At 39.7% G+C, this 27774-nt stretch overlaps 1 protein-coding gene across 3 annotated transcripts in view; it reads right to left on the bottom strand.

The window, feature by feature from the left end:
• Positions 1–641: 641 nt before the first annotated feature.
• The window catches only part of SIRT1 (sirtuin 1), a 66388-nt gene continuing 39255 nt past the window's right edge, over positions 642–27774 (bottom strand). For 2 of the 3 annotated variants that reach the window (XM_054523398.2, XM_002820895.5), the window contains exons 4-9: positions 26505–26657; positions 11278–11425; positions 10094–10173; positions 8751–8937; positions 5946–6503; positions 642–2751 (exon numbers count right to left, since the gene is read on the bottom strand). In XM_054523398.2, coding sequence (XP_054379373.1) covers positions 2423–2751; positions 5946–6503; positions 8751–8937; positions 10094–10173; positions 11278–11425; positions 26505–26657 — 1455 coding nt within the window. In that variant the 3' untranslated portion in view covers positions 642–2422. Of the gene's footprint in view, positions 2752–5945; positions 6504–8750; positions 8938–10093; positions 10174–11277; positions 11426–11923; positions 12049–26504; positions 26658–27774 lie in introns of those variants that run through there. The other variant, XM_024254165.3, reaches the window with a different exon arrangement.

The raw sequence follows: 27774 nt of genomic DNA on the forward strand, positions 1-27774 counted from the left end.
ACCATGTTGGCCAGGCTGGTCTTGAACTCCTGACCTCAGGTGGTCCACCTGCGTAGGCCTCCGAGTGCTGGGATTACAGGCGTGAGCCACCACAGCCGACCAAGTTACACATACATTTTAAGGGGTACACTGCTGGCCTCTTCAGTAGTACTTTCTCCCTCAAAACCTTTAATGGCTTAAGTAGGTTCTCAGGTCAGCCTCAAAAAGTTGATAACAAATGTGGTCTGCAGTCTTCGGACTTGAAAGACCTAGCATCCAAGAACAGATTTGCAGTTAACCCAGCCTTTGCATCACATGGATTTTCACTATCCACCACTTCCTGTTCTCTCAAATCCCAAACTCCTGGTCCTTTGTCATAGGACATGTCACATCCTTCTTAGGCCCTGTCCTGCCTTTTCTCCATGTTTTACTTGCTCAGGCCTCTAGCCCAGAATGGCTGAAAGTTTTTGAAATGCTTGGTGGTGATGCATCACCTGCTACGATCAGCACCATCAGTGTTTGCCAAGTACTGGTCTGGTGAGACTAATGTAATAAATCGAATGAAGAAATGTAGTATGAGAAAGCAAGCATCTAATACTATAGCATTCAAAGCTGTACAAATTCTGCAAGATTTAAAAATTATATACCTTAAACAATGTAAGTTAACAGAAAAAAGTCAAATGACAATTTTAATAGACTTTAAAACAGTGTACAAGTAAAAAACACTGGTTTTGTATTTCAAAAGTTGAAGGAAGATATCCAGTCATTAAACAGTCTACAAAACATAGGCCAGTAGATTACATAAAAGACTATGTACAATATAAAAAGAGCTGAAAACAGTCTTCACTGTAAAAATAATTTAAAACAAACTTTTCAATTTAAAATATCATCTATAGCACAAACACATCATGCAAATGGAAAACTAAATATACTGCATTCTTTAGTGTAGCCAAATAAATTCAGATTGAGACATCTTCTAAGTAGGGAAATGGCCATTCAATACGATTTTTTTCTCTGGCAGTAATGGTCCTAGCTGGGTATTTTATGCATAAAGAACAGCTATATTTCAAACCCTTTTTATTGTAATACTAAAGCAACAGAGGAATACTTTATTAATTTAGGAGTAATGTTCAAAAATGGTCTGAAAAATAAATGCTTACTGTGCAATTTCATAAAGTATGAACTTCTTGAAAGACTAGAAGCTTTTGCAGCTGAGAAAGTTGATCTCTAGTTTTAAGGCAGGCTAAGCTTTTAAATAAAGATAAATTATAAGAACTAGTTTCATTCATTAACTATTCTGCTATTACAAGTTACATCATGTTCATCTCCATAATACTAGGCTAGCAGTTTGGTATTTAACACCAAATCCTCCCAACGGGAGACATGTACTTTCTGGCTGAATTACCATTAACATCTTATTACTTTGGAACTGTAATCAGGGGCCTGTTGCTCTCCTCATTAATGGAAAACAGCAGTCCAAAATATTACACTCTCCCCAGTAGAAGTACCATTATTATAGATTCAGAAAGGCTTTGCATATTCACATTTTGGCAGTTTAATACTTGTGGAAAAAATCAATGCAAGCTCTACCACAGTGATAGGTATTTAAACAACAATGGCAAATATTTCAAAACTAAGGGGATCCAGGCAGGCACTATTGTTTCTAAAGCAACTGAAACATTTCCAAAGCATTTATTTGTTTTTCAGGTTAGTTTTATGAGCCAATATAGACATTACTACATGTCCACAGGAAGTACAAAAGCCATCTTCATTTGAACATAAATACAATAATCCTGAAATTCTTAGCACCAAGTATTACTTTTAAAAGTAAAGACAACCGAGTGCTCTCCCCACATATTGTTGACTTCCTTCTACTCATATTGCATGTCATTTGAGATTTTAAAAAGTTAGCTGCCACAGTTTTGGAAAATGCCAGTGTTTAAAAATAATTGTGTTAAAGAATCAAAAGTTTAGCGTAACAGATTTTGAGTACTTCAAACCATTCAATGTTACAAAGAAAAGTGAAAATACCATTCTTTGGTCTAGATAAGCTGTTCCCTTTACATTAATTTAACATTCTGATGGCTTTTTGAAAACTTTAAAAATGTTGAAACTCACTAGACAAAAACAAACAAAAAAAATATATACACATATGAATTTATCATACAAATGAACCTTTAAAAGAAAGTTAGTCTTGACCAACAGCTGATTAAAGATACTTAGTACCTTTCTTTTTTTAAAAAAAAAGTTAGTGTTGAGTTTGTACAAGTACAGAAATAATGAAGTTAAAAATTATCCATGAAAACAATCTATTTTACCAACCTATAAATATTACACCTTTCTGGTTTCCTTGCTCTATCGAGTTCACAAGTAAACATTCATTTTGACATGCTAAAGTTCCTAATGCTGGTGGAACAATTCCTGTACCTGCACAATTATTACACTATGATTTGTTTGATGGATAGTTCATGTCTGTTACTTCCTGTTTCATAGATATAGCTTCATCAATTGCCTCTTGATCATCTCCATCAGTCCCAAATCCAGCTCCTCCAGCTCTCTCTGGAACATCAGGCTCATCTTCTAAGCCATTGTAGAATTCTTCAATTTCACTTTCATCCTCCATGGGTTCTTCTAAACTTGGACTCTGGCATGTCCCACTATCACTGTTACTGCCACAAGAACTAGAGGATAAGACGTCATCTTCAGAGTCTGAATATACCTCAGCGCCATGGAAAATGTAACGATTTGGTGGCAAAAACAGATACTGATTACCTGAAATACAGTAATAAAAATGTTACTTTCAGTTTTCTAAGACTAACTCAGTCTGAGCAGTCTGGAATGAAGTGTGGGTTCCAGCTCTGCCTTTTATAAGTGTCCTTATGAAAGTCTACTATTACTGTTTAAAAAACAACTGGGAGGCATGGTGTGCCTGCAGTCCCAGCTACTCAGGAGGCTGAGGCGGGTGGACTGCTTGAGCACAGGAGTTCAAGGGCCAGCCTAGGCAACAGAGTGATGCCCTGTCTCTTAAAAATTAATTAATCGGGTTCAAATCTTAGTTCTGCCATTTATTATATCTTTGTAAGTGTACCTCTGTGCCTCAATTTCCTCATCTAGAATATGAAATAAATTTTCACAACCCTATGAAGGAGGGAAGTGTGAAAAATGTAGAAAACCATATTCAATTAAGGTTATTTCACCAATTCTTTTAAAAAGATTTGATGAAAATGAAGTATCCAGCCCAGCCTACATTAGATACCCAATTTGTGTTCATTAAGTCGCTTCTCTAAAGTACACAGGCTTTTAAAGCATCTTCATTAACTATTTTCATTTAATTTTTCTGATTATAAACCTAAAATATTTTGTCAATAATCACAAATTCATAGTGTACTCTGTAGACACTGTGAATCTACAGTATCACCTGTGAACCTAAATTTAGATTCACCTGAGATCTCAGGCCCCACGACCCACCTACTGCTTCAGAATGTGTGTGTATATACACATACAGTCTAAGATGCTTTTGAAAACTCCTCTAAGATGTAATTTGAATCCATGAATACCAATGAAGTTCTTTCTACAGCACACCAAATCAATCCTAGCTTGGCCATTTGGGGTTTAAGTGAAAGAGTAGGATCCCTAAAAACTGATGGAAAAGTTTTCTAGCCTTGAATTCACAGTATGTCCCTAACTTAACATCTCTTTTTCACACATAATAAATGTAATATTTATTGTACCGTATCCCAGACTAATTCTCAAAAGCCTGGTTACCACACTGGTAGGTGGCATACCTCAAGTTCTCTCCAACACGGCTCTCAAGCTTTTTTATACTGCATCATGATCCAGTTCTCACCCTGACTACAACCTGTGTGACAGTTCTGACCTGAATCCCTCAAATTTATTTCACAGTCCACTACAATCACTGTGAAAACCACTTATTTCCCTCTATTACAACAGACACACAGTACTCATTGGTTTCCTAAGACACCACAGGCAGGGCACAGTGGCTCACACCTGTAATCCCAGCACTTTGGGAGGCCAAGGTATGCAGACTGCCTGAGCCCAGGAGTTTGATATCAGCCTGGGCAATGTGGCAAGACCTTGTCTCTACAAAAACTAAAAAAAAAATAGCTGAGCATGAGGGCATGCGCCTGTGGTCTCAGCTACAGCTACTCTGGAGGCTGAGGCAGGAGAATCGCTTGAATCCGGGAGGCGGAGGTTGCCGTGAGCCTAGATCACGCCATTGTACTTCAGCCTGGACAACAAGAGCAAAACTCCGTCTCAAAAAATAAATAAATAAAAATAAAAAAATAAAAATGACTGTTTCAGGTTAACTCTGTTTCCTGGGCAAAGAGGTTTGTCCGTTTGACACATCTGTCAAAATGACATTTAAGAAAAGTTCCCAGTGCAAGTCTTAGTGCATAGGTAGACTTTGTATATGCTAGAGACAACTGTATATTATCTAAGTCAGTAGCAATTTTTCTACTTTCTGACTTCTGCCACGATTTGCAAACATAAGCATCCCTCTATGCTTTTTCTAGTTTCCCCTGGGAACACGTCTCTTTTTAAATCCCCACTTGTTAAATATTTTGCTCCTTAAAAGCCTACTGTAATCTAATCTCCAAGTGAATCTACCTTTTGAGGTTGGGTGCGGTGGCTCACGCCTGTAATTCCAGCACTTTGGGAGGCCGAGGGGGGTGGATCACGGGGTCAGGAGTTTGAGACCAGCCTGACCAACATGGTGAAACCCCATCTGTACTAAAAATACAAAAATCAGCCGGGCGAGGTGGCGCACACCTATAATCTCAGCTACTCAGGAGGCTGAGGCAGGAGAATCTCTTGAACCTGGGAGGTGGAGGTTGCAGTGAGCTGAGATTGTGCCACTGCACTCCAGCCTGTGCGACAGAGTGAGACTCCATCACACAAAAAAAAAGAAAAAAAAAATCTACCTTTTGGGTGATGTTTTGTTCAAAACAATAATAAAGTACTTTGTTCTTCAGCAGCACCTATACCAAAGTATTAATGAGTATTTACCACCCACATTTATAATTATATACAAATTAATCACTGTGTCTCCAGAACTTACCACAGTGCCTAATATGAAAAAGGCCAAAGGTTTATTCAACTGAACTAAAATGTATTCACAGCAAATGACTGGAATACTCAAATGCTTGTCTAAAATTTGTCAGTTTTCACCAAGTATGGTAAATGGAATGAGACTTAAAATTGTAAGTTATATAAGACTGTTATAGCTAAGTTACAGTGGTTTTCTTTTTTTTAACATTAAGTTAGGAATTTCCACCATACAGACTACCTGGACTTAAAACATCGGCTTCCAAAGAGTAGAAAGTGATTTCACATGTCAATTAACACTGATTTTATCAAAGACTATGCATGTTCTAAACAGGGTAGAAACTATTCCTATATTCAGTGGAGAAGAATCACAGGTGTTTTTTCTAAGTCCTCAGAAAAAACAAAGATGTGTTCTACATCTGAGACAACACTGCATAGTAGTTAAGGGGGCAGGCTCTAAGCATAAATAGACTGGATTTTAATCTGGTTCTTCCACTTCTTAGTAGTTACTGTGCATGAGGTATTTAACCTCTATGGTCCTGAGTTTTCCCACCTGCAGAAGAGTAATAGTTCCTACCTCAGATTAAAATCAGATAACATATGTAAAGCAGCTGACCTACAGTAAGCACTCAAATCTGTCATCATTTCTGCCAGCTAATAACCCATTCTTATTTTTCCATCCCCTAGAGAAACACAACATACAGAGCACTATTAAACACTTCCTTCTCCATATTAAGATACCAGAAGATTTACCTTTCTGATTACGAACTGTACAGTTTCTCTAAACAGAATCAACTACATAAAGCTACCCCTATCAATTAACCTGCCGAAATAGCTAATTTTTTGGAAATATTGTTATGACATTTATACTTTCAAAATGGTTCAATTGCCTTTCTTACCATCAAGCCGCTTACTAATCTGCTCCTTTGCCACTCTATTAGGCCAGCATTTTCTCACTGTTCCAGCCACTGAAGTTCTTTCATTTTTCTCCCCAGTACTGGAACCAACATTCTTCAAATCCGGATTTTCCATCTGTTCAGCAATACTTTCAACGTTCCTAGAAGTTTGTACTTCCTGTGGTTTTTCTTCCATACAACCTTTTGATTCAGACACATCTAAATCATCATTACTCTTAGCTGCTTGGTCTAAAAGTGTGACAATCACTGAAGAATCTGGTGGTGAACTTCTTTCTGGTGAACTTGAGTCTTCTGAAATATGAAGAGGTGTGGGTGGCAACTCTGACAAATAAGCCAATTCTTTTTGTGTTCGTGGAGGTTTTTCAGTAATTTCTGAAAGCTTTACAGGGTTACAGCAAAGTTTGGCATATTCACCACCTAACCTATGACACAATTCATTAATTATGACATCACAGTCTCCAAGAAGCTCTACATCAAAATGCAGATGAGGCAAAGGTTCTCTATTAATTAATATCTGAGGCACTTCATGGGGTATGGAACCTAAAATAGGGTGAAAAATAAGAGTTAGAAAAAGGGAAGAGGAAGTAAGCTAATAAAACCACAACAGATACATTACACAAAAATCCAACAAGGGCTTGAGCTCCAAATTCCCAAAAAAGACCCATGCACTAAATACTTAACCAAGCCATTACATTTCATCAAGCAAGCAGATGGGCAGTTAAGTGTCTTTTATAAAACGCTCAGGTTCTGCTCCTATCACCTGGTTACCCCTGAGCAATCTTCCCAGACTTTCCCACTCTGAACCTCAAATTTCCTTGTCTGCAGAATGGGGATAATAATAGTACTTTTCCACAAGACTGTGGTGAAGATTAAATGAGTTAGTAAGTCATGTGCATAGAAGAGTTCTTGGCACATAAATGTTCTACTTAAGTAGCTCCTGATATAAAGAAGGTGAGCCGGGTGGGGTGGCTCACGCCTGTAATCCCAGCACTTTGGGAGGCCGAGGCAGGCGGATCACCTGAGGCCACGAGTTCAAGACCAACCTGACCAACATGGTGAAACCCCATCTCTACTAAAAATACAAAATTAGCCAGGCATGTGGTAGCACATGCCTCTAATCCCAACTACTTGGGAGGAGAACTGCTTGAACACGGGAGGTGGAGACTGCAGTGAGCTGAGATCATGCCATTGAACTCCAGCCTGGGCAATGAGGGAGGGAGGAGGATAGGAGGGAGGGAGGGTGGGAGGAAGGAAGGATGGAGAGACGAACAGAAGGAAGGACTAACGGAAGGAAGGATGAATGGAAGGAAGGAAGGAAGGGAGGGAGGGGAGGGGAGGAAAAAAGTCATATAAATATATTCTACACTATTATAAACCTGTTTCTTTTTTTAATTATCTTTGCAACACACCATACTATCCCACAGAAAGCTTTTGAAAGAAAAGTTTTTAATCATGGCTGTAATCCTAATGCTTTGAGAGGCAGAGGAGGAAGGATCACTTGAGGCCAGGAGTTTGTGACCAGCCTGGGCAACAAAGTGAATCCCGTTTCTACAAAAAAATAATTTAAAAATTTGCCAAGCATGGTGTGCGCCTATGGTCCTAACTACTCAGGAAGCTGAAGTGGAAGGACTGCTTGTCCCCAGGAGTTGAAGGCTGCAGTGAGCTGAAACTACACCACTGCACTCTAGCTTGAGCTACAGCAAGACACCCGTCTCTAAAAAATAAAAAGAAAAGCTTTTGAGCAGAGTGCCTTTGATTTTTGCTTTAAGAAGAGCAACTCAAGAACAAAGCGACTTGTATATTAAATTTTCATGTTTCATTTAATTGCAAATTGTCTTGTATTCTACTTTAACAGAATTTCACAGCTAATTAGGAAAGACTGAGTTAACTGCTAAAGCCACGAGATATGGGATAGACACAAAATTGAAGAGTTTGACTCCATGTTTCTTCCAACTGTTTACTCTGGCTGCCTTGACTGCTGATGTGGGGTCTAATTCAATTCTCTGGCTAGGGATTTAATATTGTTTCCTCTCCTCTTTCCCTCACTTATGAAAGGACACATCTGATGCAACTGAAATCTCTCTCTCTCTCCTCTGATTCTAAACTAGAGGAGGAAACAGACAGTATGAGAATATATATGACAAAGAAATTTTCCTGACAGTAATAGGGATTTAAATTTTATGTGAACACTTTTATATACACACCCTTTTGGGTAAACTATATCGACATATCACCGTTATGGCATGGCTGTTATTACAAGAATGAACCAATCATTTTGAGCCCCCAAATTCCATCTTACATGGTATGTTACACTTCTACCTTCTACCAAACTATACATTTGAATTTATTAAATTTGAAAGATCAACAACTGTAATCAAAAAATATAAGGATAAAGGACCATTTCATAAATTAATTGATGCTAACCCTTGCAACATTAAAAACACATTCTACCAAAAAGTCTAAGTTGAACTCTTTACATTTGTCTTAATTTTTCACATAAATTAGAAGTAGAGTTTGGCATTACTTCTGGGTTTTTTTGTTTTTGATTTTTTGAGACAAGAGTCCCACTCTGTCACCCAGGCTGGAGTGCAGTGCCACAATCTCTTGTTGCTCCAGCCTGGGCAACAAGAGGGAAACTCCATCTCAATAAATAAACAATTTCTAAAATTAGCTCTTCACCACTCTTTCAAACAGAAGCAGAGTTAAGATTACTAGGGTCTATTATACAGACCCACAACCCATGACATTATATATAGAAATGTTCTCCAAAAACCATCACCAACTTACTTGGAATTAGTGCTACTGGTCTTACTTTGAGGGAAGACCCAATAACAATGAGGAGGTCAACTTCATCTTTGTCATACTTCATGGCTCTATGAAACTGTTCTGGTAAATTTTCACCAAAAAACACAATCTCTGGTTTCATGATAGCAAGCGGTTCATCAGCTGGGCACCTAGGACATCGAGGAACTACCTACATATTTTCAGATTTTGGTTGAGGTAGAGAAGCAAAGAGTAAGCCCAAGTTAGAAATAGTCAACATTTCCATACCTCTAAGAATACATTTCAGATTAAAAAACAAACAAACAAAAAAACAGAAAAGCTATGGATAAACAGCAACTGGGTAACAATCTAAAACATCAACTGTCAATGATGGGTAGTTTATTAACATACTACGAAACAGTGAAATACTATGCTCTTGTTATAATATCTATGTAGAAAAACACTTGACATTGAAGAGTCCATCATATATTAAGAGGAAAAACACAATGTGTGTATATACACTAAATGGGAATTGATCTTTCTAAAAAAAATAGACATTTGTCAAATAAAATGATTCCATTTTATTTATTTGAGATGGAGTCTTGTTCTGTTGCCCAGCCTGGAGTGCAGTGGCATGATCTCAGCTCACTACAACCTCCACCTCCCGAGTACAAATGATCCTCCTGCCTCAGCCTCCCAAGCAGCTGAGATTAAAGGCATATGCCACCATGCCAGGCTAATTTTTGTATTTTTAGGAGAGATAGGGTTTTGCCATGTTGGCCAGGCTGGTCTCGAACTTCTGACCTCAAATGATCGACCCACCTCGGCCTCCCAAAGTGCTGGGATTACAAGCATGAGCCACTGCACCCAACCAATGATTCCATTTTAATATATTATTCTTCCTCTTTCATAATGACATGATTAATTCTATATATTGCTAAGCACATAGGATGTATTTCTGGATAATTTTTATTTTCTGCTACATTTTCCTATATTTTTTGGCAATGAACATGTATAAAATAATTTTAGATTACCACAACTAATTTAAGGTCCAAATCTGACAGGCACAAAAAGGGAGAGGAAGGAGAAAAACTACTATAACAACAACTTGCTTACGATCTGACATTTTGTTCGGCTTAGATACTAAGAAGCCAATTTCATAATTTTAAGAGACTTTATAGGGCTGTTTTCTATATAGAGTATTGAAAGGTTCTTGTGTATTTTACCAAAATTCCCAATTGCTAACTATTTTCTACCTGAATCTTTCTGTACCATACATACTTTTAAGGGGTAAAAAAGGATTTTGAGGCAAAAGAAGAAATACTTCAGAGACATGAACAATTCCTAAAATATGGGCAACTAATTACCTGATTAAAAATATCTCCTCGTACAGCTTCACAGTCAACTTTGTATTTACAAATCAGGCAAGATGCTGTTGCAAAGGAACCTAAAAACAACCAACATATATATGCTTTATAAAAAAGTATTTGTTTCTTGAACACACCACAAACGTTATAAAGTTTGACATCACAAATGTTAAGAGGGTTTAAGGATTTTTGTTTTTAACTTTGATTTTAAACCTCAGGAACACACTGCAGATTTTGTGATACACTACAGGAGAATCTAGGGGATAAAGAATTTATATATTTATTTATACACAGAATGAATACGATTCTCAATCTCTGAGACACTAATATATAATGATGCCTTCTAAAGCTACTCTTTTCAACAAAACTGTTAACAGCTCACTCCTCCAGGGCTAAAATCCTGCAGAGTTGGACAGTTCCAATTCTATTACCTTAGCTCAGCAGTTCTTAGAAACACTTTAGATACTTAATGGCCTGTTGATACTTGTTTTACAAAGTTAAACATTTCTGAATCTCTGAATCCTGTACATCTCAACTATCCAATTCTTTTAGTTTCATAAACTAAAGATGTCACATTTCTTCATTAACAGCTAATACTACTCTTGTATTCAGAATTTTTTTTTCTTTTTTTTGACAGAGTCTCACTCTGTCTTCCAGGCTGGAGCGCAATGGTGCAATCTTGGCTCGCTGCAACCTCCAACTCCCAGGTTCAAGTGATTCTTGTGCCTCAGCCTCCTGAGTAGCTGGGATTACAGGTGCACCACCATACCCGGCTAATTTTTGTATTTCTAGTAAAGCCGGGGTTTCACCATGTTGGCCAGGCTGTTCTCGAACTCCTGGCCTCGTGGGATCTGCCCGCCTCGGCTTCCCAGAGTGCTAGGATTACAGGCGTGAGCCACTGCACTCAGCCAGAAAAGATTATTTAAAATAACTGAATGCATGCAACTGCAGCATCTTTTGAAATCAAAAGCAAATTAATATCTGAGGTTTTATATAATTAACTGTCAAGGCCAATACTTCTGTTTTATTTTTGTTTTCTACTTTTCTGAGGTTATCTATAATTAATGAGATAACATGATTAAATAATGCTTTATCTCCACTTCTTGATGGCAGTCGGCTTTATAGGAAAAATCTTCCTATAAAACTAAAATAAATTACAGAAAACCACTCTGAAGTTTACTAACCATGACACTGAATTATCCTTTGGATTCCTGCAACCTGCTCCAGCGTGTCTATGTTCTGGGTATAGTTGCGTAGTAGTTTTCCTTCCTTATCTGACAAGGCTATGAATTTGTGACAGAGAGATGGTTGGAATTGTCCAGGATATATTTCCTATATCAAGCAAAAGGTAGAAAAAATTTACATTAGTGAAATAAACTACAGATGTCATATGTTTAACAAAAAACTACTGATAATCCCCCACATATAATTTTAAAAATGAAATAGATGAGCATTTTAAAGTATCTTGATGGATGCAACACACACCTACAAAAGGACTGTTGCTGTCATATGCATAAAACTCAGCAATTAGTGAACTTGGCCCCTTGAAGAAAAAGACAAAGTTGGCCCATAAACATCTCTAAGAAATGTTATTTTAATAAAAGTCAGAAGTAATACAACCTTAGGATATCTAATTTTTGTTGGCTGCAAATTCAGATTTTTTTCTTTAAAGAAAAATGGGAAAGTTTAAACTAAAATTACAGATATCAAGGTAGGGTGATAAAAAAAAAAAAGCACTGTCAATACAAGAATATTTAAAAATTTTTTTGATTTATCATTCATTAGAATATCAACCTGCTGGAAGTTTAAAGCTAAAGTTTTAATCCTTACCAAAATTGTTTTCCTTCCACTGCACAGGCACATACTGGTATAGTATAGAGTTGCTCATGAATGCTGAGTTGCTGGATTTTGTGTGTGTGTTTTTCCCCCCAAATAATGCTTCAATGCTGTTTCTTCTTTAAAAACAAAGAATTCAGATATACACATGGCAAAAAGATCAGAGAAAAAGTATCAATTTCGGTCCTCCCAACTTTTGACAGTGTTTTTATTAAATTTCATTTAGTAAGTGACTATGGCAAAGGAAGTTTATTCTCTACTTTTTCCTTCAAAGTAGTAGTGCTATCATCTACTTACTTCCTTACCATTCATTACAGGCTCTAATCTATCATAATGCTAGCAAAAAACTAGACACAACCGTATGTCCATCAATAGGGAACCGGTTGTATAAATATGGTACATCCATAATAGTGGAATATGTAGCCATTAAAAAGAATGAGGGAAATCTAGATGAACTGCCCTGGAAAATGGTTCATGACATACGTGAAAAAAGCAAATCAGTCACCAGTATGTATAACTTTTTTGTTACTAACCAAAAATTGAAATTATATGCACATGTATATAGAGATGTCCATTTAATCAATCAAGTCAGGAAGGATACAAACAGGCTGTAAGCAGATGTGGGGAACTTTCACTTCTGACATTATACAAAAAAGTTTAATAGAGATTAAAGACGACTTTTTACCTATTTAATCTTTCAAATTAAAAAAAAATTCCCACTGAAACTTCTAGGTTCTACTACCCAGGCTTCTAAGTAAAACTTAAGTGAATTCTGTAACAGCTATCACATACATGTCCACATGCTGCTAAAAACCTAGTATAAAGAATCCAAAAATGTTGCCTTACATTCAAATATTTATCACAAATTTTATGAATAACTCTTTGCAATTTAAGAAATAGAGTGTGCATATAAGTAGCAAGGGAAAAGCTTAATAAAGTCAATGTTTACAGAAAATCAAAAGCCACTGTTTTGGAAAAGTGAGTTGGGTTAAATCAATCACTGTTTTCTTCCCCAGAATGCTTTGTTCTAGTACATTTACATTTGAGAGATTAAGCATTGTATGTCTCATTAAAGCTCCTTCTGGAAATAGCTTTTAGAGTATTTTAGGCACTATGAGAATATGCTAGGCAACAGATAAAATAGGACCTATAGTAGTAAGCAAGTGATAATAGCATGCCAAACGCAGAATTTAAAAAATAAAATAACTCCAAAGCATGGTCAGGGAAAAAGAGCAAGTACCAAGACTCCACCATCCCTGAATTAACTGTGTGCCTTATCTACGTCCACCCCCATCCTTTCTAAAGGGTAGAGTAAGAAACACAAAGATGTGTGGGACACTAGATTTAGCTCTTATTAATTTAACTACCTTTAAGACAAATCTTTATAAAGGACATTTTTGTTTTATTTTATAAGCCTGCTTTTTTTTTTCTTTTTTTTTGAGACAGAGTTTCGCTCTTTTTGCCCAGGCTGGAGTGCAATGGCGTGATCTCAGCTCACCGCAACCTCCGCCTCCTGGGTTCAAGTGATTCTCCTGCCTCAGCCTCCTGAATAGCTGGGATTACAGGCATGCGCCACCACCCCAGCTAATTTTGTATTTTTAGTAGAGACGGGGTTTCTCCATGTTGGTCTTGAACTCCTGACCTTAGGTGATCCGCCCACCTTGGCTTCACAAAGTGCTGGGATTACAGGCATAAGCCACTGCACCCGGCCAAGCGTACGTTTTACGTATGTGAAAATCTGAATGATTTGAGTCTTTGACTCATACTTTCTGTCAAGTATGAAATGGACCATGTCTGAATTATTAGATTTAAATATAGTGTTCAAACTAAAAGTAGTAGTACAGGTGTGGTGCCTCACACCTCTAATCCCAGCACTTTGGAAGGCCGAGGCGGGCAGGTTACTTGAGACCAGGAGTTCGAGACCAGCCTAGGCAACATGGAGAAACCCTGACGCTACCAAAAACAGAAAAATCACAAAAATTAGCTGCGCCTCATGGTTCATGCCTGTAGTCCCAGAAACTCAGAAGGCTGAGGTGGGAGGATCACCTGAGCCCAGGGAGGTAGAGGTTCCAGTGCGATATGATCTTATCACTGCTCTCCAGCCTAGGTGACCGAATGAGAGCCTTTTAAAAAAACAAAACAAAACAAACAAAAAAAACTAAAAGGAATCTGAAATAATGAAAAAAATTACTCTGGAAGGACTGTTCTAATATACCACTCCTCCTAAGATAGGACCACTTGTTGAAAACCAAATGAATGGAGATACAACTTACAGATAGAATATGGATTAACTCTTCCATGGTGAAAGTGTGACATGCTTAGTCCTATTCCAAGCAAGACAGGCCACCCAGTTTGAATATCCTAAAGCCTTTTTAAAGAACCAATCATGAGGGCTGGGCCATTCTGTTGCTGCCATAGGGATCCTTATAGACCAAGAGTGGAAGCAGAACTGGAATCAAAGGCTCAGAACGCTATTAAAACAAACCCTGCTTTCACATAGCTGTGTCTTGGAAACATACAAATAATCCAGGAATTGGCCATAAGCAACCAACGTGGTCAAAACTAAAGCTTAGTACTATTCACAGAAATTGGCCGGGCGCGGTGGCACACGCCTGTAATCCCAGCACTTTGGGAGGCAGAGGTGGGTGGATCACAAGGTCAGAAGATCGAGACCATCCTAAGATGGTGAAACCCCGTCTCTACTAAAAAATACAAAAAAAATTAGCTGGGCATGGTGGCGGGCGCCTGTAGTCCCGCTACTCGGGAGGCTAAGGCAGGAGAATGGCATGAACCCAGGAGGTGGAGCTTGCAGTGAGCCTAGATCGCACCACTGCAATCTAGTCGCACCACTCCAGCCTGGGCGACAAAGAAAGACTCCGTCTCAAAAAAAAAAAAAAAAAAAAAAAGAACTATCTGCAGAAATAATGGCTTTTCCCCAGAGATTATGCCTTTCTTTCTTCTCCAAATTTCTAGCAATATGAATAAAAGACCCTAGTAAAAGGCACAGGTATAAATGCAGTCCCTCAAGACTAAGAAAGCTGGGCACGGTGGCACAGGCCTGTAGTTCCTGCTACTGGGGAGACAGAGGAGGGAGAATCACTTGAGTCTGGGAGTTAGGGAGCTGTAGTACTCTATGATCGTGCCAATAGATGGGCACTACACTCCAGACCGCACAACATAACGAAATTCACACCCACCTTTTTTTTTTTGAGACAGTCTCACTCTGTCACCCAGGATGGAGTGCAATGGCATGATCTCGGCTCACCGCAACCTCCACCTCCTGGGTTCAGGCAATTCTCCCACCTCAGCCTCCCAAGGAGCTGGGACTACAGGTGTGCACCACCACATTCAGCTAATTTTGTTTTTAGTAGAGACAGGGTTTTGCCATGTTGGCCAGGTTGGTCTCAAACTCCTGACCTCAGGTGATCCACCCGCCTTGGCCTCCCAAAGTGCTGGGATTACAGGTGTGAGCCACTGTGCCCAGCCAAAATTCCCTCTTTAAAAATCAGAATTTTTAGAGAATCATCAAAATTTACTGATGTTAATCTTTGCTGATATCCATCCCCTCCTATATATAGTTCAGATGGAGGTAGTTAAGTAGAGTTGCTGAGAAAATAGAACCTAAACTTTCCTTCCTGTCAAAAAAAGTGAAATACATCAATCCTGCTAAGGAGAGTCCTCATAATCCCTCCTGTCTCTTTCATTCCACAAAACCACACTTGAATAAACTGCTCAACATCTTAATCAATACTAATAAACTGGTCATATGACAAATTCAATTGTATTTCAATATATAAATAAGTACGGCTATGTTCTAGTAAAAAGTTTGTATTTATCAACACTGACATGAGAATTTTATATAATGTTCAAGCATCATGAAACAGTTCTTTCAATTTTTTCCCCAGCCATTTAAAATTAATTATTAGCAAGGGGTGGAGGTGGGACTGGGAAGACATTGGGAAGAATAAGTTTAGGAGATCTGTTGCTGACTATAATTAAGAACATATTGTAGCCGGGCGCAGTGGCTCACACCTGTAACCCCAGCACTCTGGGAGGCCGAGGCAGGCGGATCACCTGAGGTCAGGAGTTCGAGACCAGCCTGGCCAACATGGTGAAACCCTGTCTTTACTAAAAATACAATAATTCACCGGGCATGGAGGCAGGCACCTGTAATCCCAGCTACTTGGGAGGCTGAGGCAGGAGAATCGCTTGTACCTGGGAGGCGGAGGTTGCAATGAGCCAAGATAGCGCCACTGCACTCCAGCCTGGGGACAAGAGCGAGACTTCATCTCAAAACAAAAACAAAAACAAAAATTGTATACCTGAAAATTAAGAGTACATTTTTAATGTTCTCACCACCAAAAAAAAAGTATGTGAAGTAATGAATATTAGCTTGAGTTAGCCATTCCATAACGTACACACATCAAAACATCATGTTGTATACCACATAAACTTTATTTGTTGATTTAAGTAATAAATTAATGCTTAATGCTTAGCTCACAGGCTATACAAAAACACGGAGCGGGCCACATTTGGACTGAGGCCATAGTACGCCAACCCCTGTATTAACCTAACACAAGAGAATGTCAATTAGTTAAACTGCCAGTCACCACTTAATAAATTTTAGTATGTACCATGTATAACATAAGCACTTTTAATTTCCTCTTTATTATGCTACAAACAAGGCTGAGGACTGGGTTTTTTAATTTGTTCGAGGCTGTAAAGAAAACAAAGAACATATGACAGAGACCCTATGCAGTCCGCAAAGCAGACTACATATTTACTACCAGGCCCTATCTTACTACAGAAAGTTCGCTAATCCAGCTGTAAACATATACCCCGATGCAGATGAAAACAAAAACAAAACAAACCTAACGTGCCATTTTGGTCACAAGAGCAAGTAAGTAGCAGAGCCCTATTTTGATATGAAAATCCAGCACTGGACTGGGCAACATGGCGAGACCCCATCTCTACCAAAAATACAAAAAAAATAGCCAGGCATGGTGGTGCACACCTGTGGTCACAGCTATTCAGGAGGCTGAGGTGGGAGGAACGCTTGAGGCCAGGGAACAGAGGTTGCAGTCCAGCCTGGGTGTCAGAGCAAGACTCTATCTCAAAAAAAAAAAAGAAAAAAGAAAACCCGAAAACCCTAGCATTTAACCCTCTATGCAGTATTTACTGTCTTCAATTTCTGATCCCTCACCCTCAAGTTTTCTATTTTTCTTTTAGGATAAGCACCATTTCTATTATATATTAGGAACCAAATGACTAAGACTAGTAAGTACATTTCAGTTTGCTCACCTTCATGGGATTACTAAAGGCTGGAATCCCAATAAGCCTAACTCTTCAAGAATATATAATGTACACGTACAACTATTATATATCCATAAAAATAAAATTTTTAAGGTAAATCAAAAAAAAAAAAGAACATAATATTCCCAGAAGTCACTGTGAAAAAGCACCCAAATGGGGAAAAATGGCTAAAAACAAAGAGGTAATCCAAGGATATACAAACGGTCAGTAGTAACCAGCAGTCATCCACACTAATAAAAACAGAACAGGCCTAACCTGGTAGTTAATGCCTACAATCCCAGCACTTTGAGTAGCTGAGGCAGTAGAATCACTCGAGCTCAGGAGTTTGAGACCAGCCTGGGCAACATAGCAAGACTGTCCATACAAAAAAAAGAAACAAAGAAACAGCCGGGCATGGTGGTGCACACCTGTAGTACTAGCTACTTGGGAGGCTGAGGCAGGAGAATCATTTGAGTCCAAGAGTTGGAGGCTGCAGTGAGCTATAAGATCACACCACTACACTCCAGCTTGGATAACAGAGGGAGACCCTGTCTCAAAAAATAAGATGCTGAGCCAGGCGCGGTGGCTCACGCCTATAATCCCAGCACCTTCGGAGGCCAAGGCGGGTGGATCACCTGAGATTAGGAGTTTGAGACCAGCCTGGCAAACATGGTGAAAACCCCATCTCTACTAAAAATACAAATTAGCTGGGCGTGATGGCGCACACCTGTAATCTCAGCTACTTGGGAGGCTGAGGCGGGAGAATCACTTGAACCCGGGAGGCAGAGGTTGCAGTGAGCCAAGATGGCACCACTGCACTCCAATCTGAGTGACAGAGTGAGACTCTGTCTCAAAAATAAATAAATAAATAAAAAATATAGCTGGGTGCTGCTTTATTTTTATAATTTTATTTAAAATTGTATTTATTTTTGAGATGGAGTCTCGCTCTGTTGCCCAGGCTGGAGTGCAGCGGCGTATTACTGGCTCACTGCAACCTCCGCCTCCCGAGTTCAAGCGATTCTTCTCCCTCAACCTTCCGAACAGCTGGGACTACAGGCGCTTGCCACCACGGCTGGCTAATTTTTTGTTTTTTTAGTAGAGAAGGGTTTCACCATGTTTGCCAGGCTGGTCTCGAACTCCTACCTCAAGTGATCCACCCGCCTCGGCCTCCCAAAGTGCTGGGTTTACAGTGTGAGCCACTGCACCCGGCCTCTTTTACTTACTATAGTTTTTAAACTGCTGTAAAAACAACCCTAGATCAAAAAGACAAAAACGTAGATACCTATCAACAGGACACTCATACACTGTGAAACAACTTTAAAATAGAATGCTACACAGCCTTCTTTGAAAAATAAGGTATATCTGTTAAGTGCTGTTACGAAATTATTCTCAAAAATATTATATGGTGAAAAAAGATAGAAAACAAGGTGTTTTTGATTCTGTTGGTAATCATTTATCAAGTATTAAAAACTTATGCTGCCATCCCTCCCCCATCCCAAATTTTTTTTTCCCCTGAATGATAACCAAGAGTTTCACCATGGTAACCATTGAGGACAGATACTAGGGGCAGGAAAGACTGAAGGAAGGGGCAAACTATATATAGATATATGATTTTTGAAAGATACTGCACTCGTCTGGGTATCAGAGACAGGCCCTGTCTCAAATATATATATAATTATATATATTTATATAATTTTTTTTAATGCTAAGAATGTATTCTGGGGTTTTTGTGGATTTTGGGTGGGTACAGGTGGCAGTGGCATGATAAATCAGTCAAATCAGCTAAACCCCAAAGTGCTGGGATTACAGGCGTGAGCCACTGCACCCAGCCCTAATAGAAGTTTTTTTATTTCAACCTTTCCAAGCTGCAATACGACAAAACATATCAGGAGACTTAAAGGCTTAAAGAAGAACTTTGACATGTTTCTCTGAAATTCAAAACTGAAATTCACTTTCAGGAATTTATCCTAAGAACACTGGAGACATACCAAAAAAGGACAACTGTAGCAACACTATTTGTACATCCAAATGTACAAATACAGAATTACAGTTCACCACTTCATAAATAACCATTAAAAAGTATTCAAGTACCTCACAGAAAGTAAGTCTATTATATTAAGTAGAATTTAATATATTAACTACAAATTGAAAGCAAAGTAAAACAGCCAAGTTTTTTCTTTTCAGAGATGGGTCTTGCTCTGTCACTCAGGCTGGTGTGCAGAGGTGAGGTCACAGCTCATTGCAGCCTCAAACTCTTTGGTTCAAGCAATCCTCCCACCTTACCCTCCTGAGTTGCTGGGACTACAATCGCCAAGCCACTGGGCCCAGCAAAAGCCAAATTTTATGCTAAAAATGTAACATAAAACCAGCTACAATACTATAAACGTATAGATATATAATCCATATACACGTGAGTATTAAAACATTATTTTCAGATGAATGGCACTGTGACTACCATCTATTTTCTTTTTACTGATGTTGATTTTTAATGAGCTTGTTCTAGAACTCAACTTTTTAACTATTAATACATAATCTGGTATGTTTGCACATTATCAATAAAGTAATAATTTTTTGAATAAATGTAAAAATACATTCTTGGAATTAAGTTCATAAAATTCAGTTCATGTTTCTCCCTCTACCTTTTCTTGTATTTTAATCACTAGGGAAAGAACAATGAATTCAGTATGGGACAGAAACTACACTCTTCGAACACACAGTCCCCTTTTTTTTTTTTTTTGAGACAGAGTCTCACTCTCTTGCCCAGGCTGGAGTGCAGTGGCGCGATCTCAGCTCACTGCAACCTCCGCCTCCTGGGTTCAAGTGATTCTCCTGCCTCAGCCTCCTGAGTAGCTGGGATTACAGCACGCGCCACCACACCCATCTAATTTTTGTATTTTTAGTATAGACGGGGTTTATACTAAAGACCACCATGTTGGTCAGGCTGGTCTCAAACTTTTGACCGCCCGCCGTGGCCTCCCAAAGTGCTGGGATTACAGGCGTGAGCCACCACGCCCAGCCGAACGACAGTCCTACTTAAAAAAAAAAAAAAAAAAAAAAAGTTAGTTTATACATCCTAATTTAGTTTCGCCTTGACTCTAAATACAACCACTCATTTTTATTAACATCAGTGAATTATTTTAGGTTTCTGAGAACCATGACCACAACTTAGTATCAATTTAAGTCATTACGCAGGATAAGAACACAGTGCAGGCCAGGTGAAGTGGCTTACGCCTGTAATCCCAGAACTTTAGGAGGCCAAAGTGGGTGGATCACCTGAGGTCAGGAGTTTGAGACCAGCCTGGCCAACATGATGAAACCCCATCTCTACTAAAAATTCAAAAAATTGGCTAGGCACAATGGCTCATGCCTGTAATACCAGCACTTTGGCACGCAAAGGTGGGTGAATCACAAGGTCAGGAGTTCGAGACCAGCCTGGCCAATATGGTGAAACCCCATCTCTACTAAAAATACAAAATTAGCCAGGCGTGGTGGCGGGCACCTGTAATCCCAGCTACTCAGGAGGCTGAGGCAGAACTGTTTGAACCCGGGAAGCAGAGGCTGCAGTGAGCCGAGATCCCATAATCAAGGCTACTCAAGAAGCTGAGGCAGGAGATCACTTGAACCTGGGAGACGGAGGTTGCAAGTGAGCTGAAATCACACCATCGCACTACAGCCTGAGCAACAAGAGTGAAACTTCATCTCCAAAAAAAAACAAAATACAGTTCAGAAATGGCCCCATAGCTTTAAAACTGGCCTTAACTGTTCTTGTGTAAAAGAATCCAAAGTGGTACCACAGCTAAGCACACCGTAACACACTGGTGCTCAGTGAGTAATTTTTTTTTTTTTTTTTTTTTTGAGATGGAGTCTCACTTCTGTCAATCAGGCTGGAGTAGAGTGGTGCAATCTCGGCTCACTGCAACCTCCGCCTCCCAGGTTCAAGTGATTCTCCCGCCTCAGCCTCCCGAGTAGCTGGAATTACAGGTGTGCACCACCACGTCTGGCTATTTTTTGTATTCTTAGTAGAGACAGGGTTTTGCCAAGTTGGCCAGGGCTGGTCACCTGGGCTTAAGTGATCTGCCAGCCTCGGCCTTCCAAAGGGCTGGGATTAAAGTCGTGAGCCACCTCAGTTAACCTCAATGAGCAATTTTGCAAGGAACATTTTGAAGACATTTTTTATTGTCAGGACTTGGGGTGGGGATACAAACAGCATTTTGTAGGTGGAGGCCAGGGATTTTTTTTTTTTTTTTTTGAGACAGATTCTTGCTTTGTCACCCAGGCTGGAGTACAGTGGCGCAATATCAGCTGATGGCAAACTCAGCCTCCTGAGTTCAAGTGATTCTCATGCCTCAGCGTGCGCCACCACACCCGGCTAATTTTTGTATTTTTAGTAGAGACAGGGTTTCACCATGTTGGCTGGTCTCTTCTGAACTCCCAGCCTCAAGTGATCCGCCCACCTCAGCCTCCCAAAGTGCTGGGATTACAGGTGTGAGCCGCTGCACCTGGCCAGCCAGGGACATTGCCAAATATCCTACAACGCACAGGAAAGTTCTCCATAGCAAATAAATATCAGCCCAAGGCCGGGTGCAGTGACCTATGCCTATAATCCCGACACTCTGTAAGGCTAAGCAGGAGGATCGCTGGAACTCAGGATTTCAAGACCAGCCTGGACAACACAGTGAGAACTTGATTCTACAAAGAAAAAAAAAAAGTCAAAAACACATTTAGCTAAGTATGTGGTACGCGCCTATGGTCTCAGCTACTCAGGAGGCTCAGGCAGGAGCCCAGGAGTTCAAGGCTGCAATGAGCTGTGATGGCTCGACAGAGTGAAACTGTCTCAGAAACAAAAAAAGAAAAATCCAACCCAAAGTGTCAACAGTGCCAAATTTAAGAAACTGCTCTAACAGAGCAACAACTTCCTTAACACACCTCTCCATTACTTGAAATTTCCAGTCTAAATGAAATTTAAGGGCTGGGCATGGGAGACTTACGCCTGTAATCCCTGCACTTTGGCCTAGGCGGGCAGATCACCTGAGGTCAGGAGTTCGAGACCAGCCTGACCAACATGGTGAAACCCTGTCTCTACTAAAATTACAAAAATTAGCTGGGCGCGGTGGTGGGCACCTGTAATCCCAGCTACTCAGTAGGCTGAGGCAGGAGAATTGCTTGAACTCGGGAGATGAAGGTTGCAGTGAGCTGAGATCTCACCACTGCACTCCAGCCTGGGTGACAAGAGCAAAACTGTCTCAAAAAAAAAAAAACAAAAAAAAAACCTTAATTCTCAATAATCACATACAATCAATGATACAATAGATGGTATAGAAATTTTCTTTCCAAAAAAAAAAATTCTCTTTCCTTCTGAAGTATCTAAATTTCACCAATATTTCCTCTTTCCATGGCTTCATTTTTAATGTTTTCTCGTAAGTTGCAAAAATCATAAACCACTTTAGTGAACTTTCTGCCTAGTACACTGACTCACAGAAAAGCTTAGGTTATCCTATGAATATTCTATTCTTGTAATATTTAGAAATTCAGTAAAATATCGTCAATATTTACATACCCTCCCCATCCTCCGTTTCAGGATACTATCCTGCACTCTGTCCTTACTTATTTCTCCTTAAGCGCTATCGGCTCACTGCAACCTCCGCCTCCTGGGTTCAAGCAATTCTCCCCGTCTCAGCCTCCTGCGCAGCTGGGACGACAGGTGCCCGCCACCCACGCCTGGCTGATTTTTGTATTTTTTATTAGACATGGGGTATTGCCGTGTTGGCCAGGCTGGTCTTGAACTCCTGACCTCAGGTGATCCACTCACCCCGGCCTCCCAATGTGCTGGGATTACAGGTGTGAGCCACTGTGCCCAGACTGGAAGCTTTCTTTTTTTAGTCAGTTCCCAATGTGAGAATTAAAGGATGGACAAAGAATTATATGTGAGTAACAATTGTAAAGGCTAGCTGATTTAACCATTACCATGAATGAAAACTCAGAAAAGCAAAATTAAATTTATCAGCTGGACATGGTGGCTCACGCCTGTAATCGCAACACTTTGGGAGGCCGAAACGGGCGGATCACGAGGTCATGACGAGACATGTCCTTGCCAACATGGTGAAACCCCATCTCTACTAAAAATACTGATTGTGGTGGCACGTGCCTGTAGTCCCAGCTACTTGGGAGGCTGAGGCAAGAGTACTGCTTGAACCCGGGAGATGGAGGATGCAGTGAGCCAAGATCACGCCAATGCACAACAGCCTGGCAACAAAGCAAGACTCCATCTCAAAAAATAATAATAATAAATTTATATAAACAGGATTAGAAGAGGTTACACCTTATAAGTGACTGAATTTTTTTTCAGTTTAACAATAAAAAATGTATTCTCCATAACTAGTGAGTTAAGTTTTTGTAGTTGATTTAAGATCAAAGTAACTTCTAGTTACTTGCTGGTCTTCTGATAGTGTCAATGTCTGCGCTACGTGGAGATTTTATAAATGCCAGTGTCCTAGCTCCAATTCAAAAAACCTTTAAGTCATACTTCACTGGTCTTCAAAACCATGTGGTAGTGCCACTAGCAGGAGTAGGTTAAAAGAGTAAATCTTCACTAATCCATAATTAACAAAAAATAACTTTACATTATTTATTCAATCCAGATATGAACCAGTTGTCTGCTCTAAAAGCTAGATATAGATGACCATCATCATTATGGATATATGAAGTAAAAAGTTCAAATTATATAAGTTTTAAGTTAAAAATTCTCTTGATAGCCTGAAAACTTTTCAAATTCAGTTTAGTAATCATATTCAATAATTAATATAATTTTCCCACTTTATGCTAATGCCCATTTAATATACCACAACCTGGATAAAACAAAAATTACATGGGGTGGAGGGGTGTAGTGATAGGGTCTCACTGTGTTGCCCAGGCTGGTCTCAAACTCCTGAGTTCAAGAGATCTTCCTATCTCAGCCTCCCAAAGCACTGGGATTATAGGCATGAGCCACTGCACCCAAAAAAATCACTTTTCTTTTAAAGACAGTCCCCAATTTAAGTAACACAATTTATTCTGAATTAGCAAAGCTTCTCCTATAGTCATGTAAATACACCACATGGTCTGAAAGTAGACAAGGCCACCATTTAGTTAAAATTTACGTTCATCGGCCGGGCACGGTGCCTCGCGCCTGTAATCCCAGCACTTTGGGAGGCTGAGATGGACAGATCACGAGGTCAGGAGTTCAAGACCAACCGGCCAACATGGTGACTCCCCATCTCTACCAAAAATACAAAAATTAGCCAGGCATGGCAGCACGCGCCTGTAGTCCCAACAACTCAGAAGGCTGAGGCAGGAGAATCTCTTAAACTCGGGAAGTGGAGGTTGTATGGTGAGCAGAAATCACGCCACTGCACTCCAGCCTGGGAAACAGTGAGACTCCGCCTCCGAAAAAAAAAAAAAAGCTAGGTTCATTAACTTCTGGATTCATTAAAGAAGTCCCTATTCACAACTTCTAACGATTAGGTGGGGAAAAAGCCACTAATACAAGACTCCTTCGCTGGAAGCCTTCATCCTCAGCAAACTAACACAAGAACAGAAAACGAAACACCGTATGTGCTCACTCATAAGTGAGAGTTGAACAATGAGAACACATGGACACAGGGTGGAGAACACCACACACCGAGGCCTGTCAGGAGGTGGGGGGCAAGGGGTGGAAGAGCATTAGGACAAATACCTAATGAATGCAGGGCTTACAACCTAGATGACAGGTTGATAGATGCAGCAAACCACCATGGCACATGTATACCTATGTAACAAACCTGTGCATTCTGCACATGTATCCTGGCACTTAAAGTAAAATAAAATAAAATAAAATGACTCTTTCAAATATATATACCTCCAAGTTTAACAATAACAAATTTTGTAATTTCTTTCCAAAAGACTGAAATACAGGAAAGGAAACAGTTTTCTAATGACTCAATCTCTTGAGAATGGTGTAATGCATTATTAAACTTTCTATGCTAAAGCAGAGCTGTACAATAGGTACATAATGTGAGACATACATGTAACTTTAAATCGTTTAGTAACTACATTAAGGTGAAAACTGGACAGGCGCGGTGGCTCACGCCTATAATCCCAGTGCTTTGGGAGGCTGAGGAGGATGGATCACCTGAAGTCAGGAGTTCAACACCAGCCTGGCCAACCTGGTGAAACCCTGTCTCTACTAAAAATACAGAAATTAGCTGGGCGTGGTGGTGGACGCCTGTAATCCCAGCTACTCAGGAGGCTTGAAACACTCTTGCTCTGTTGCCCAGGGTGGAGTGCAATGGCAGATCATGGTTCACTCAGTCTTGAGCTCCTGAGCTCAAGGGATCTTCCCACCTCAGACTCCTGAGTGGCTGGGTCTACAGGTGCACAACACCATGCTCAGCAAATTTTATTATTTATTTTGTAAAGATGGGGTCTCATTGTGTTGCTCAGGCTGGTCTCAAACTCCTGGGCTCAACTGATCCTCCTACCTTGGCCTCCCAAAGTGCTGAGATTACAGGCATGAGGCAACATGCACAGCCCAAAATACATTTTATTTAACCCAATATCAAAAGTATTTCAAAAGAATTCAAAATTAATTTTAAAAAGTATTTTTTCATATAAAAACCAATATTTGTTTAACATTTGATAAATAAAACTAATGAAATACTTTGTATTTTCCATACTGGATCTCTAAAATCTAATACATCCTCTACACTCATTGCACATATCAATACATTTCAGGTACTCAACAGCCACATGTGGCTAGTGGCTTCTGAACTCAACGGTGCAACTCTAGAGCAGAATAAGGCTCCTCTGCAATTTGCTGACAAAAATGCAACCCAAGAATCTTCCCATTCTCTAATCACAAATGATTTTTCAGGCACATCCTTATGTTAAAACTTGACTACAAAACACCAAAGTGATCTTATAACCTTTACAATCTCTAATAAAATATTAAAAATCACAAGTTATGTTACTTTTATATGGTGTACAAACCTTTTTAAAAAGCCCAGGCAGAATAATGACCATCACTGAAGTGCAAATTTTAAAAATATGAAACTGTCTCTTTGAAAATAAGCTCACTCCTAAAATGAAGTAGATGATAGTCCTTCTCTAGGAATAAGGGAATTCTAGCCATAATGAGTGATCTTACTCCACCACAGTAGCAGCATTCACTTTACTAAACAATGAATGATAACCTTAAGGTGGCTATATGTGAACAAAATACTTTTTCATGAGAGAAGGCCAAAGAAACAACCAGAAGAGTTCATAGTACCTTTGCAAACTTGAAGAATGGTCTTGGATCTTTTCTGAAATATTCAATATCAAACATCGCTTGAGGATCTGGAAGATCTGGGAAGTCTACAGCAAGGCGAGCATAAATACCATCCCTTGACCTGAAGTCAGGTATTCCACATGAAACAGACACCTAAAATGTGCATGGCATAATTTGTAAAAATAAATCTTCTACCTTTATAGGAACTAGCTAGCTCTCTTACCATATAATTAGGTAAGAGTTGAGAAAGAAAATTTTAGTCTGAAACTTATTTTAAGAAATAAAAATACAACCCTACCCTTATTTCAGAAATAAAACTCCCAAATAACTGAGTAAAATTAAATATACCTCATATTCCAACTTTAACACAGATAAGGAATTTTTAAGTCAGGCTAATTTTAAGCCTTTTAAGCGTTTAGCCAACAAAGCAAATGCAACTTGAGAAGAAAATAAACCACTTCAACAAATTATTTTAAGTAGAAAGTAGGGAATAACTTTTTCTCTTTTTCCTTTTTTTTTTTTTGAGACGGAGTCTTACACTGTCGCCCGGTCTGGAGTGCAGTGGCGTAATCTCGGCTCACTGTAAGCTCCGCCTCCTGGGTTCACACCATTCTCCTGCCTCAGCCTCCCGAGTAGCTGGGACTACAGGTGCCCACCACCGTGCCCGGCTAATTTTTTGTATTTTTAGTAGAGACGGGGTGTCACCATGTTAGCCAAGATGGTCTTGATCTCCTGACCCTGTGATCCGTGGGCCTCAGCCTCCCAAAGTGCTGGGATTACAAGCATATGCCACCACACCCAGCTTTTTGTTTTTTTTCTTTTTAGACAGTTTCGCTCTGATACCCAGGCTGGAGTACAGTGGTGCCATCATGGCTCATTGTGGCCTTAACCTTTCTGGCTCAAGCAATCCTCCCACCTCAGCCTCCTTAGTAGCTGGGACTACAAGTACACACCAGCACACCAGGCTAATTTTTTGTAGAGTCAGGGTCTATGTTGCTCAGGGTGATCTCAAACTCCAGGGCTCAAGTGATCCTCCCACTTTAGCCACCCAAAGTGCTGGAATTACATGCATGAGCCACTCCACCAGCCAAGAATTTCTATTACAGAGAAGTAATTCCAAAGAAATTGCTCCTTTAGTTAGGATTCTATTACCTCAATACTACTACAATTCTCTATTTTCATTAAAAAAACAATGTATAGACAGGCGCGGTGGATCACGCCTGTAATCCCAGCACTTTGGGAGGCCAAGGCAGGCGGATCATAAGGTCAG

Source organism: Pongo abelii, chromosome 8, assembly GCF_028885655.2.
Source record: "Pongo abelii isolate AG06213 chromosome 8, NHGRI_mPonAbe1-v2.0_pri, whole genome shotgun sequence".
NCBI lineage: Eukaryota > Metazoa > Chordata > Mammalia > Primates > Hominidae > Pongo > Pongo abelii.